This window comes from Esox lucius, chromosome 20, assembly GCF_011004845.1.
Source record: "Esox lucius isolate fEsoLuc1 chromosome 20, fEsoLuc1.pri, whole genome shotgun sequence".
NCBI classification, from domain to species: Eukaryota; Metazoa; Chordata; class Actinopteri; order Esociformes; family Esocidae; genus Esox; species Esox lucius.
In genome coordinates this window covers 15,181,438-15,196,521 of record NC_047588.1, presented here as the reverse complement: position 1 = coordinate 15,196,521, position 15,084 = coordinate 15,181,438, and the positions used below count along the sequence as shown (strand labels likewise).

Below are 15,084 nucleotides of genomic sequence, written 5' to 3'. Positions count from 1 at the left end.
CTGTCTTATTACATTTAACTGTCTTATTACAACTACTACCAGAAAGGTCATGGGTACTATATAAAAACCTACAACACCTACCAGAATGGTCATGGGTACTATATAAAAACCTACAACTACTACCAGAATGGTCATGGGTACTATATAAAAACCTACCAATACTACCAGAATGGTCATGGGTACTATATAAAAACCTACAACTACTACCAGAATGGTCATGGGTACTATATAAAAACCTACAACTACTACCAGAATGGTCATGGGTACTATATAAAAACCTACAACTACTGCCAGAATGGTCATGAGTACAATTTAAAAACCTACTACTACTACCAGAATGGTCATGGGTACTATATAAAAACCTACAACTACTACCAGAATGGTCATGGGTACTATATAAAAACCTACAACTACTGCCAGAATGGTCATGAGTACAATTTAAAACCTACTACTACTACCAGAATGGTCATGGGTACTATATAAAAACCTACAACTACTACCAGGATGGTCATGGTTACTATATAAAAACCTACAACTACTACCAGAATGGTCATGGATACTATATAAAAACCTACTACCAGAATGGTCATGGGTACAATTTAAAAACCTACTACTACTACCAGAATGGTCATGGGTATTATATAAAAACCAATAACTTCTACCAGAATGGTCATGGGTACTATATAAAAATGTACAACTACTTCCAGTGTAACCCCTTCACAGGTGTGTTTTCACCTTTCAGAATTAGAAATGTGTTGACAAAGGAAGAATATTGAAAAAAAATAAAAATAAAAGACAATACATAAACACGGCTATGGCAAAATCCCAGCCCAAACACTGAAGAACACTAAAAAACAATTAAATTCAAATTAATTCAGAGTTACATGATTGGGTAGCACGCCCACAAGGCGATGCCACACTGGTTGTCTTTGTTGCGTGACATTCGTGCATATCCCTGATCCCCCCAAAATGTGCTCCAGCTGAAAAGAAAGGGAGGACAATTTAAACATATTTTCAAAGAATACTGACAGTCTATAAAGGATTTCATGAAATCCCAAACTACCAACTGTCTAAAGGCCCAGTTTCAGATGCTCTTTTTACTTCCATTTTACTCTTAATCATTTGTGAGCATATAACAAAAGGGCAGATGGAGGTTTAAATGGGAAACAGTAGACACATTTACACCTGGTTCTAAATATATGTCCTTTGTCCAGATCTAACACATTCTGATTGTCTACCTTGTGAAGTGGAGACTAATAAAATACACACATTGAATTCTGATTGTGATCAGATCTCTTAAGTGATAAGATCAGGACAAGATCAGCAAAAAGGATTAAATACTGAAGGCAGATATGAATGGGGATACTGAGTAAAACCCTCTTACCTGTTTTTTACCAGCCAGTAATCCTGCCCATCCATGGTACCATATCCCACAGCAAGGACAGCATGGTTTGGTTTCTTTGTACAAGTTGGATCATTGTAAATTCCTGTAATAATACATGGTATGGAGATAGCAGAGTCATTTCTAGATACAAGTACACATTTTGACAAAAAAAATTCTCCATAAAGTCAAAATTTACAACACAATAAAAGCTACAGTGGAGTATAGATTATAATAGAATAATATACACCGATCAGTTATAACATTATGACCGCCTGTAATGAGTTCTAAACCCACAAACTCTCAGCTAGACCCGATTCCTACAAAATTACTTAAGGAGTTATTTCCTGTGCTAGGTCAGCCAATGCTGAACATAATAAATTGCTCCCTTTCCTCCGGATGCGTACCAAACTCACTAAAAATTGCGGAAATTAAGCCTCTTCTAAAAAAATCTAATCTAGATCCCGACATATTAAACAATTATAGGCCAAAATCGAACCTCCCGTTCCTCTCAAAAATCTTAGAAAAATGTGTTTCCCAACAACTGAATGCCTTCCTAAAGACAGAAAACATTTATGAAATATTCCATTCTGGTTTTAGATCCCATCATAGTACTGAGACTGCACTCGTAACAAATGACCTTCTAATGGCCTCAGACAAAGGTTCCGCATCCGTCCTGTTGCTTCTTGATCTTAGTGCTGCTTTTGACACTATTGATCACTCCCTTCTCTTAGAGAGACTGGAAACCAATATTGGGCTACGTGGACATGTTCTAGCCTGGTTTAAATCTTATTTATCTGAAAGATATCAGTTCGTTAGTGTGGATGGCATATCCTCTGACAAGTCAAAGGTATGCTTTGGAGTTCCTCAAGGCTCGGTTCTGGGCCCATTACTTTTCTCACTATACATGCTCCCTCTGGGCGATGTAATCCGAAATCACAATGTTAACTTTCACTGTTATGCTGATGACACACAGTTATATATTTCAATGAAGCATGGAGAAGCCCCTAAATTAGCTATTTTGGAAGCATGCGTTTCAGATATTAGGAAGTGGATGACAGAGAATTTCTTGCTCTTAAACTCAAATAAAACAGAAATGCTCCTTTTAGGACCCAAAAAACAAGGAGCGTTGTTAGCAGATCTCACTGTGAACCTCGACGGCTGCATGGTCGTATCCCAAAAAACTGTAAAAAACCTTGGCGTTACCCTTGACCCTGACCTCTCCTTTGAAGAACATATAAAATATGTCTCAAGAGTTGCTTATTTTCATCTTCGAAACATCGCAAAAATTTGAAACTTTCTATCAAAAACTGATGCAGAAAAATTAATCCATGCTTTCGTTACTTCTAGATTAGATTACTGCAATGCTCTTCTCTCTGGTTATCCAGACAAATTAATAAATAAACTTCAATTAGTGCTGCACACAGCTGCTAGAATCCTAACTAGAACAAAAAAATTTGAACACATTACTCCTGTCCTGGCATCCTTACATTGGCTGCCTGTTAGGGTTAGGACTGATTTTAAGGTTTTACTCTTAACCTATAAATCAATACATGGACTTGCTCCTACTTACCTTGCTGAAATGATCCAGCCATACAAACCTACACGTAACCTTAGATCGCAAGTCGCAGGCCTTTTAATTGTACCTAGAATTTCTAAACAAACAGTTGGAGGCAGGGCCTTTTCTCATAGAGCTCCACTCCTGTGGAATGATCTGCCAATTAAGGTTAGAAATGCAAACTCAGTGCAAACTTTCAAGTGTCTACTAAAAACTCATCTCTACAGCACGGTTTATAATTAGGTGTAGCCTGGCCCGGGGGCGTGAAGGTGACCAGTAGGCTTGATACTGTCCACCCTTGCTGTCTTGCCAGGTGGGCTCTCGTCGCCACTGGGATGCCCTCCCTCCAATGCCCTTCGGTGGAAGAGTCACTGGCTTGTTGTTGACTCTCTATTGCGCACTTGTGCAGTTGGGCTGTACGCTGCTAGCAATACTCGGCCCTCATTCAGGGGGGTTGCGGTAGGTGGGTGTCCCTTTGGTTGATGCCTGGCAATGTGGTTGGATTGATTTCCTGCCTGTTGGGCCCTGTCCGGGGCCTCCCCCGGGTAGGGCCACAGTGTCACCGGACCCCCCGTCTCAGTTTCCAAGGTGTTACGCTGCTATATTATTGTGCTGGGGGACATGAGGGATGTACTACTAACTTTTCTCAGTTTCCTCCAATTTTAAATTTTAGAAGGAGATGAGGTCCTGGTCCACACCTGCGGATTACCTGGTTTGGGGGGACCGTTGCTGTTCCTGTCCTTGTCCACCTGGTCATACTTCTGACCTAGTCTAAAATCAAATATACTCTGGATTTAGCCAAGAGAAATGTATTTATTATTCCAATTGGACTCTTAATATCTCACCCGGCACAGCCAGAAGAGGACTGGTCACCCCTCTGAGCCTGGGTCCTCTCTAGGTTTCTTCCTAATATTCGGCCTTCTTTGGGAGTTTTTCCTAGCCACTGAAATTCAACCCTACTGTTGTTTGCTCCTTGGGGTTTAAGGCCGGGTGTCTCTGTAAAGCACTTTGTGACAACTGCTGTTGTAAAAAGCGCTTTATAAATACATTTTGATTGATTGATTGACCTGCCTAATATTGTGTAGGTCCTCCTTTTGCTACCAAAACAGCCCTGACCCTTTGAGACAAAGACTCCACTAGACCTCTGAAGGTGTGCTGTGGTATCTGGCAAACAAGACAAATTAAGCAGCAGATCCTTTAGGTCCTGTAAGTTGTAAGGTGGGGCCTCCATTGATTGGACTTGTTTGTCCAGCACATCTCACAGATGCTCAATTGGATTGAGATCTGGGGAATTTGGAGGCCAAATCAACACACCGAACTCATTGTTGTGTTCCTCAAACCATTCCTGAACCATTTTTGCTTTGTGGCTGGACGCATTATCCTGCTGAAAGAGGCCAATGCCATCAGGGAATACTGTTGCCATGAAAGGGTGCACATGGTCTGCAACAATGCTTAGGTAGGTGGTATGTGTCAAAGTAACATCCACATGAATAGCAGGACCCAACGTTTCCCAGCAGAACATTGCACAAAGCATCACACTGCCTCCGCTGGCTTGCCTCCTTCCCACAGTGCATCCTGGTGCCATGTGTTCTCAAGGTAAGCGACGCACATGCACCTGGCCATCCACATGATGTAAGAGAAAACATGATTGATCAAACCAGACCACCTTCTTCCATTGTTCTGTGGTCCAGTTCTGATGCTCACGTGCCCATTGTAGGCACTTTCAGCCGTGGACAGGGGTCAGCATGGGCACCCTGACTGGTCTGCGGCTACGCAGCCAATACGCAACAAACTGTGACGCGCTGTGTGTTCTGACAGCTTTCTATCAGTACCAGAAACTTACACTTGCCCATTTTTCCTACTTCTAACACATCAACTTTGAGGTTCACTTGCTGCCTAATATATCCCGACAGGTGCCATGATAACAAGATTATCAGTGTGATTCACTTCACCTGTCAGTGGTCATAATGTTATGGCTGATCGGTGTATCAGTGTGATTCACTTCACCTGTCAGTGGTCATAATGTTATGGCTGATCGGTGTATCAGTGTGATTCACTTCACCTGTCAGTGGTCATAATGTTATGGCTGATCGGTGTATCAGTGTGATTCACTTCACCTGTCAGTGGTCATAATGTTATGGCTGATCGGTGTATCAGTGTGATTCACTTCACCTGTCAGTGGTCATAATGTTATGGCTGATCGGTGTATCAGTGTGATTCACTTCATCTGTCAGTGGTCATAATGTTATGGCTGATCGGTGTATCAGTGTGATTCACTTCACCTGTCAGTGGTCATAATGTTATGGCTGATCGTGTGTATCAGTGTGATTCACTTCACCTGTCAGTGGTCATAATGTTATGGCTGATCGGTGAAAATGTAAGTGCTGTTACCGTGCACTGGAAAGTGGCTTAGCCTAAGTCAAGCACTGACTTTTATATGCAGTGCTGCTTGAAAGTATGTGAACCCATTTTATAATTATAGATTTTTTTTTGTGTTCACCATTAAATCTTTATTTAATTAGAAATTGTTTTTTTATTTCACATATCAGGTTTCCAGTTACCAATTCCAAATTTTGGTTTAGAGAAACAAAATTAAAAAGGAATAAGTGCAGGTGCAAAAGTAAGCAAACCCCAAGGTGCGTCTGTAAGTAGAATCAGGCTGTCGCACCCTCTGCATTAACCTCCTCTGAGTCCGGGCCAGGCTTTCTCTCTCTCCTGTCTGTCCATGTATGTGGGGCTTTTCCCCACTGCCCCTCAAGTCTCCACACCTGCTATTCATTCCCTCATCAGCCTGCCTATATATACCCTTGTTTCCGTCTGTCCGGCGGTAGATCGTTGTTATTCACTACTAGGTAGTAACGTTCACGGCCGCTCCAAACCATAATTTGAGCACCCGGTTCAGTTGTTCCTTCCTACTAACCCTGTTTGTCCACCTTACCCAGCCTCCAAACACCTCCACCTGCCCGCCTGTCAGCCACCTGCTCTGCCTACCCGCTGTGGTTGGGCCCACTCGCGGCTCTCCCCGTAACACAGGTGAATAATTTGGTACCAAATGAACCATCCTGTAGAGTGCAGTGAGAGCACATCAGTGTGGGAAAGCTATACAACATCCTCAATTAGATTTGACCTCCTTCAGTCCACTGTGAGGCAAATCATTTACAAATGGAGAGCATTTATCATGACAGCAGCTTAGACTATTTAGAATCGTACACCCTTCCAAAATATCCCAGAGACCCACAAGAAAAACATTTGGGGGGCAACTCCCAACCCAAACATATCATCTGGGGCTTTGCTAAATCTCAGGTTACCGTGTATACAATATGTAGAACACTGAACAGAAATGGTATTCTTTGGTGGGTAGCTGGGATGAAAACTCTGCTGTTAAGAGATTACCTGGACAAACCTGAAGGTTTCTAGGAGTCCATTCTCTGGACAGATGAGTCCCACATTTACCCTTTTGGTCACAATCAAAACCACCATATTTGTCCAAAATCCAACACTGCCTACAACCAAAATATCCTTATCCCAACAGTCAACCATGGTGGGAATGTAAAGATCTCTGGCTTCTTTTTCTCACCTGGACCTTGGTGACTGCACATCTTTAAGGAAACCCTAAATTCTGAGGTATACCATCAGTCAAATAGCTCAAGCTGGGCCGAAAATATGTCTTCCAACAAGACAACAACCCAAATCATTCAAGCAAATCAACAACAACAAAATCCAGAAGATTTGGGTTTTGGATTGACCAATCCAATTGTGATGCAGTGGTATATTAGGAACTGAAGCGGGCATTATATGCCAGACACCCCTCAAACCTCACTTAACCATATGAGTTTGATAAGGAGCTGTTCACTCCAAGTTTTCACTGCTAATGGAGGTGCCACAAGCTATTGAATGAAGGGGTTCACATATTTTTGCACACATTAAATCTGATATCTGCTAAATAAAACATTTTAGTTTAAATAAACATCGAAAATCTATCATATGTTTTTGTTTGTTTCATTCATTTGGAAGCTATTTTTTACAAATTGGGGTTTAGATAAAGATTTTATGAGTATTTGTTTATACAAAAACAAAGACCATCTTTGTAGGATTCACAAAATTGAAGCAGCACTGTATATGTACATTCATGGGGCACTTAATTTTGGTACACTGATCTGATATTGTGTAGGACCCTTTGGCCTCCATCTGCTTCAAGGTTCAATGCCTACAGTAGGTCATTCAGAGATGTCCTTCTGCACATCACTGTTGTAAAGAGTGGTTATTTCAATATTTGTACCTTTCTGTCAGCTTGAAAAAGTCTGGCTATTTTCCTCTGACCTATCTCTTCAACAAGTTTGTTTCACAAAACTGCTGCTCACTGGATGTTTATAACCACCATGTTCTGGAAACAACATTTCTGGCACCAATAATCATACCACAATCACAGTCCCTAATATCACACTTCTTCCCCATTCTAATGTTTGGCTGAACAACAACTTGACATGCATTGACATGCAGCCACATGATTCACAGCTTGACTACTTTAACAAATGTAGGTCATGTATGTCATGCCCAAACTGTCATGACAAAACATGACATAGGTTGTTTTTTAATTCATAATGATGACAATTATCTTTACCACTCCGGTAGAAAGCAAAATGAGGTCGGGTGGCATCAATGGCGACAGAGATGGGTCCGATGGTGGCCACTCCTTGCTTCAACATATTCTCATCTCCCTCAGGCAAGAAGCTGTATCTGGAACAGTTAGCAGCACGCCCTGCAGGGTTGTACTTGCATGGTTGTTGCTAAAAGGAGACAAAATAACAGTCAGATACTACAGAGGTAAGATTATTTACCATATGGTGGGGCAGCTAGTTACTGCAGGATGGTACCAGCTAGTTACTGCAGGACATTACCAGCTAGTTACTGCAGGACATTACCAGCTAGTTACTGAAGGACATTACTAGCTAGTTACTGCAAGATGTTACCAGCTAGTTACTGCAGGACATTACCAGCTAGTTACTGCAGGATGTTACCAGCTAGTTACTGCAGGACTTTACCAGCTAGTTACTGCAGGACATTACCAGCTAGTTACTGCAGGACGTTACCAGCTAGTTAATGCAGGACGTTACCAGCTAGTTACTGCAGGACATTACCAGCTAGTTACTGCAGGACCTTACCAGCTAGTTACTGCAGGACCTTACCAGCTAGTTACTGCAGGACGTTACCAGCTAGTTACTGCAGGACGTTACCAGCTAGTTACTGCAGGACTTTACCAGCTAGTTACTGAAGGACGTTACTAGCTAGTTACTGCAGGACATTACTAGCTTGTTACTGCAGGACGTTAATAGTTAGTTACTGAAGGACGTTACCAGCTAGTTACTGCAGATATAAGCAACTGACCCAACTGAACACTAGGAACAATAGTTTATACTCACTACTCCACTGTATGGGTACGAATGTTCAGAATCAATGCCATTGTTGTCAATGACATACTGGAAGGCCCATGTCATGAAGCCACCATCACATCCCTTGTTGCCGTATTTAGAGGAGCAGTCCACCAGGTTCTGGGGGCTGAGGTCTATTAGCTTGCCAGTGGTCTTCATCAGCTGGCCCTCCAGGGCCCCAACAGCGCTGAAGGCCCAGCAGGAACCACAGGAGCCCTGTGGTCAAGAGAACATTAGGGACTTTTAAACTGAATGTAACTGAAATGTTGTATGAATGATTTTGTAAAACAAGGCACACATATCACTTGTTTACTCATTTGCTCATAGTCTAAAAAGGCTCTTAGAGACTTATTGGTTGCACTATATTTTACAGTGAGACCATTTCATTACTGTGGATTGCATAAATGCTTGTGGATTACAAAAGCATTTTTTTTTTGTGATTTGTTAAATTTGGTTACCTTTATCAATTAATTTAGTCAGTATGTATCTAAAAAATATCCATATGTACTATTATGTGTCTGAATAAAAAAATACATCCAGGGTGTGTATGTACTTTTTCAGATGACAAGGGATCAGATTACTTGATAGCGACAGTAACAAACTGTATAAGATTACTTGCAGGTAGTCCAATTTCATTAACTCCTGGGCTGAAAAATAGGTTGTTGCTCAACTTTTGAATTTCATAGAGACAAATCAAAGATATTACCATGTGCATCCAAGTCACATCTTCACTACCTTGAGAAAAAAAGTGAATATTCCTGTTTCTCTCTTGAATTTTGTGATTTCCCATTTGTAATCAAGATCCTGCTTCATCGCAGCAACTCCCAGCGGACTCTGGACAGACAGTTTTGATATGTCTTCCAAACCACACTGGATGCCATTCTGGTCCTTATCACACTGCTTGATTTGATTATTAACTCCATAACCTCAGACGGTGTTGACCAATTACACCACCCACCCACAAGGCCTAATCCGAAAGCAGGATTCAAACCAGACCCGATGCCACACAGGGGCATAACCCCCTTAGTTGTATTTTCTGCCCCCCCAGTGTAAGTTTTAAATACCCTATAGAAAAATGACCCAAAAAAAGATTAGCCCCTTGCCATTTTTAACTGCCCTCTCTGTCACTTCATCCTGGTGCTGGGCCTGATTCAAACTCTGGTCTCCCAATGATTTCTCTGGCATTTTACTGTCTGTTTCCCAAATCCTCACTGATGTATTTCTAGTTTTAGATAAGTAATTAATACACAAATATGCACAAATCATTTGAGAAAAACAAGGAAGGTACGGTAACTGCCAAATGAAATGTTAATTAAATGTTGGTGCTGCTCACACTGACAATCCCTGGTCTAGAGAACACATTACCTGCATTTTGACTGAAGTGACATAGCCCTTCTCTCTCCAGTCAAGGGTATCAGGTATGGGGGCACCAGAGGATCCCAAAAATGCAGAGGGCTCCCTCTTGTGGTCAGCAGGAACAAGCAAAGAGGCAAAAGACTGGGCAACTTCCTCTTGGGTCTGAAAATTGTTGACAAGTTATGCAACACATTGACCAAAGTGAGTATTTAAAGAGCTCTTAATGTAATTAGTATAAAATACCCAACCCATTAACCCAAGGCTACATCCACAGATTAAAGATAAATGTTGAGACAAGAACATGCAATGCTACATTACTTCTGCATGTGTATTTACAATAAAATGAATCAAATACGTACTGAGGAAAGATAGATCCACCTTGCATTCAGACTAGAGGCATAGGGAAGTACAGTACGTGCATTTGTGCTTGTTACGACTACAAAGAGAATCAAGCCATAGCCATAACACTATAACACCTTCAGATATCAGAGTTCCAAAATGGTCTAAGGCATTGTCAGTGCCCTGAGGACCTCACCAAATCCCCCATGTGATTCATGCCCAGGTCATACGTGTGCATGCCCATGGAAGCTTCCAGGTTGTGGAGGCTGATCAGCTGAATATTCCTCTCCCAGATCTCCCTTCGGCCCAGTTCCTCAACCTATTGTCCACACAGAGGGGTTGAAATACGTTGGTCTGTCATTTTACAAATATACACTTTGCAAAATGATTATTTATTTATTTAGTTAGCTACAGTGGATAATAAAAAGTATACACACCTGTGATAAAATGCCAGGTTCTTGTGATGTAAAAGAATGAGACAAAGATAAATCATGTCAGAACTTTTTCCACCTTTAATGTGACCTATAACGTGAACATTCCAATTGAAAAACAAACTGAAATCTTTGAGGGGGAAAAATAAAAAACTCACAATAACCTGCTTGCATAAGTGTGCACACCCTTCAACTTATATTTTGTTGAAGCACCTTCTGATTTTATTACAGCACTCAGTCTTTTTGGGTAGAAGTCTATTAGCAAGGCACATCTTGATGTGGCAATATTGGCCCAGTCTTCTTTGTGAAAGCGCTCCAAATCTGTCAAATTGCGAGGACATCTCCTGTGCACAGCCCTCTTCAGATCACCCCACAAATGTTCAATTGGATTCAGGTCTGGGCTCTGGCTGGGCCATTCCAATACGTTAATCTTCTTCTGGTGAAGCCATGCTTTTGTGGATTTGGATGTGTGCTTTCGGTTGTTGTCATGCTGAAAGGTGAACTTCATCTTCAGCTTTCTTACGGACGCCTGAAGGTTTTGTGCCAAAATTGCCTGGTATTTGGAACTGTTCATAATTCCCTCCACCTTGACTCAGGCCCTGGTTCCAGCTGAAGAAAAACAGCCCCAAAGCATGATGCTGCCACCACCATGCTTCACTGTGGGTATGGTGTTCTTTGGTTGATGTGCAGTGTTGTTTATGCGCCAAACATAACTTTTAAAATTCCGGCCTAAAAGTTCTACCTTGGTTGCATTAGACCATAAAAAAAAAATCCACGTGCTTTTAGGGGTCTAGATGTTTGTTTTTGTAAACTTCAGCCGGGCTTGGATGTTTTTTTTGTAAGAATGTTTTTGCCACCCTACCTCATAGCCCATTCATGTGAAGAATAAAGGAGATTGTTGTCACATGTAGCACAGCCAGTACTTGCCAGAAATTCTTGCAGTTCCTTTAATGTTGATATAGGCACCTTGGAAGCCTCCCTGACCAGTTTCCTTCTCATCTTTTCATCAATTTTGAAGGGATGTCCAGTTCTTGGCAATGTCTCTGTTGTGCCATATTTTCTCCACTTGATGATGACTGTCTTCACTGTGTTCCATGGTATATCTAATGCTTTGGAAATTATTTTGTACCCTTCTCTTGACTGATATCTTTCAACAATGAGATCCCTCTGATGCTTTGGAAGCTCTCTGTGGACCATGGCTTTTGCTCTGAGATGTAACTAAGAAAATGTCAGGAAAATCCTACTAGAACAGCTGAACTTTATTTGTGATTAATCAGAGTCACTTTAAATTATGGCAGGTGTGTAATGACTTCTATTTAACATGAGTTTGAATGTGATTGGTTAATTCTGAACACAGCCACATCCCCAGTTATAAGAGGTTGTGCAGACTTATGCAACCAGTTTATTGAAAGGATTATTTTTCATTGTTTCCCCTCAAAGATTTCAGTTTGTTTTTCAATTGAATTGTTCACATTATAGGTCACATTAAAAGTGGAATAAGTTCTGACATGATTTATCTTTTTCTTATTCTTTTACATCACAAAAACCTGGCATTTTCACAGGGGTGTGTAGACATTTTATATCCACTGTACATGTAAGAAATGTATTTGGGGAAGATGGTGAAACATTCAACCTATACAGCAACATACAACTACAGCCATTAGAGAAGCAGCTTTGTCTCAATCCTAAAATGTGTTGTAGTATTGGTGGCTCATCTCACCTCAGTCTGGTAGTTTTTGCCATGTGTCTTCTTCCACATCTGCCAGTGCTGTTCCAGCATTGCGTCAAACAAGGCGAAAGCAGTGCCACATACCAGCAAAGCGACAAAAAGACTCCCCAACATCATGTCTGCACAGATAATCAACCAGTACAGATGTAAGATTGTTGTTTAAAAAATACATGCAACATGCAACTGGATAATAAAATAAGAAAGCAAAAAAAAGTATAATATTTTGTGGTAATCAAGAACAAGATATTTATTGAATTCCAGGAATATTAAATGCTCAAATATATAAATTAGTCAATGTAGTTTTAGTTCCACATTTTTTTTTGTTACAGAAATATTTACAGGCTACCTTCACAAAACACAGCTGGTCACAAGATCAAAACCATTAACGGGAATTGGAACTGATGCGCAACCGACCTATAACCAAGAATGTACAGGAAACTACTGAGTTTTCAAAACAGTTCCAAACAATAAACACATTATTCAGAATCAAACTCAGCTTTATATTTATGTCTAGTAGTCAAGACAATATATAAATTATAGGCTTCAGTGATTAGTCTGACGCACATGTTAACCCTCAGTTAATCTCCGTAAAATAAAGCCCAAATAGCTCATGTATAAAGTACTAAAATTACACATTTTAATAAAAGGTAGGATGGCAAATGTGCTTGTTGTGTAGGCCAATTATTCAGTTAATTAGCAATATAACTGGCTCCCTTGATGTTATACAACAGTATTGAAAAAGTGGTAAACATTTTATATTAAAACGTAGTAAACTGACCAACATGAACAGTGACACGGGAAAAACGAAAGTAAAACGAATGCTTTATTATAAATAACTCATTTTAAGACGGTCTAGTTCCAAATATTCACCTGATTAAAAACCAACCTAGCTACAACAGTATATGTCCTTTGAATAGTGTCTCTTTCTAGATAGAAAAACGCAAATATATAAGATTTACCTCTATGATGACTTCTGAGTAGGAGCGCGGCTTAACTGATTTCTGTGGGAACTGTTCCTTAATTTTCTTACCTGTCACATGGTCGTGGAGCGGCTTTCGTCATCTTTTTTTCTGTCTTTACAATCACGTATAGGCCTACTGTACAAATACAATATGTAGGAGGTTGGTAGGTGGAACGTAGGCAACATGCAAAAAGGTCTACAAATTCGTAACAACTCGGTATCAAATACTCACTTATGCTTGTTTCATTTCTCACAGACCCTAAGAAGTATGACGTCACCATTGTTTTTCACCGGTAAAGTTGGTTGGATATTTGATATTGGATATTCATCGGATATTCGAAACACGAGATCGGGTCTCATTTCCCGGACTTTCCGAGTCGAATAGAACGTTGAAAAATAACTTTACTACGATGCGAGTGTTAGGGCACCGTCTTAAAAGTGCATCATTATCTGGTAATGTTTAGGAAAAATGTCAGTTGCTTATGTACATTTTAATAACTCGTATCAAAATAACCAATCAATATAGCTTCCGGGACAACTGCCCTACCATCAACATCTTTATGTTTTACAATTTTCAAAATGTAGGAAATTATTAATAGTTTTAAGACCATTTTTCATAACCATTTTTCATTGTTCAATAGCTCACACCCAATAAAACTTTATCCAAATAACCAACAAAAATATCTTAAGGGACATCTGCTACCATCAACATCCTTTAGTTTGACAATCTTTCTAATTTGGAAAATATTAATAGTTTTAAAAATATTTTTCCATCAGAAATGCTCAATAGCTTGGACTCAATAGTTTTAAAGCATTTTTCCATGAAAAATGCTCAATAGCTTGGATCAAATAAAACCTAAATGGAAATAATCAACTGATATAGCCTGAAGGACAGCTGTCCTTGTCACTGTTGAGGGAAAGGACGTGAGGCGCAGAAGAGGTAAAGATAATTAAAGGTAATTCCTTTAATTATCGCAGGGGACCTTGCGTGTGCTGCAGGAATTTTAATCCATGACGGCGTAGTGTGTTACTAATGGTTTTCTTTGAGTCTGTAGTCCCAGCTCTCTTCAGGTCATTGACCAGGTCCTGATAAATGTAATTTTTTTCACTTTAACCTAGTGGAATATAACACAACTAATTAGGTAAATTGGCAACAGGATTGTAACATGAGGATGGGCCTGTCAGAAGTGGGGACGGGTTCACCCCTCTTTGAAAGACTGCGCAGGCAAATAGTGCCACAATTCAAGAGTAAAGTATCACAATGTAAAATTGAGTTTCGGGATCTCACTATCTATGATACACAATATCATTAAAAGATTCAGAGAATCTGGAGTAATCTCTGTACGCAAGGGACAAGGTGGAACGCCAGTATCGGATGGCTGTGATCTTCGGGCCCTCATGTGGCACTGCATTAAAAACAGACATGATTCTGTATGGACTAAATGGCTCAGGAACACTTCCAAAAACCATTTTGGTCTGTGAACACAATATGTCGCAGCATCCACAAATGCTAGTTAAAAACTCCATGCAAAGAACCAACCATAAATAAACAATATCCAGAAAAGCCAGTGCCTTCTCGGGGCCCAATCTCATTTATGAGGGAAAACTGTCCTGTGGTATCACAAATACAAATTATTTTTGGGAATCATGGATGCTGCGTCCTCCGAAAAAAAGAGAGGGACCATCCATCTTGTTATCAGTGCACAATTTAAAAGCCAGCATCCGTGATGGTATGGGGGTGCATTAGTGCACAAGGAATGGGTGACTTGCACATCTGTGAAGGCATCATTAATGCTGAACAATATATACAGGTTTTAGAGCAACATAATGCTGCCATCCAGACAACGTCTTTAACAGGGAAAGCCTTGCTTATTTCAGCAAAGCAATGCCAAATCACATT

General features: G+C 40.4%; 1 protein-coding gene across 4 annotated transcripts in view; it reads right to left on the bottom strand.

Annotated features, from left to right (window-relative positions):
* LOC114829684 (cathepsin S-like) overlaps positions 1-13,476 on the bottom strand; it is a 32,436-nt gene extending 18,960 nt beyond the window's left edge. The window contains exons 1-9 of one of the 4 annotated variants that reach the window (XM_034288758.1): positions 13,417-13,476; positions 13,254-13,320; positions 12,215-12,342; positions 10,260-10,382; positions 9,734-9,886; positions 8,360-8,584; positions 7,561-7,726; positions 1,385-1,487; positions 530-980 (exon numbers count right to left, since the gene is read on the bottom strand). In XM_034288758.1, coding sequence (XP_034144649.1) covers positions 881-980; positions 1,385-1,487; positions 7,561-7,726; positions 8,360-8,584; positions 9,734-9,886; positions 10,260-10,382; positions 12,215-12,340 — 996 coding nt within the window. In that variant the 5' untranslated portion in view covers positions 12,341-12,342; positions 13,254-13,320; positions 13,417-13,476 and the 3' untranslated portion in view covers positions 530-880. Of the gene's footprint in view, positions 1-529; positions 981-1,384; positions 1,488-7,560; positions 7,727-8,359; positions 8,585-9,733; positions 9,887-10,259; positions 10,383-12,214; positions 12,343-12,569; positions 12,638-13,182; positions 13,392-13,416 lie in introns of those variants that run through there. The other 3 variants (XM_034288757.1, XM_034288759.1, XM_034288756.1) reach the window with 3 other exon arrangements.
* Positions 13,477-15,084: the final 1,608 nt, after the last annotated feature.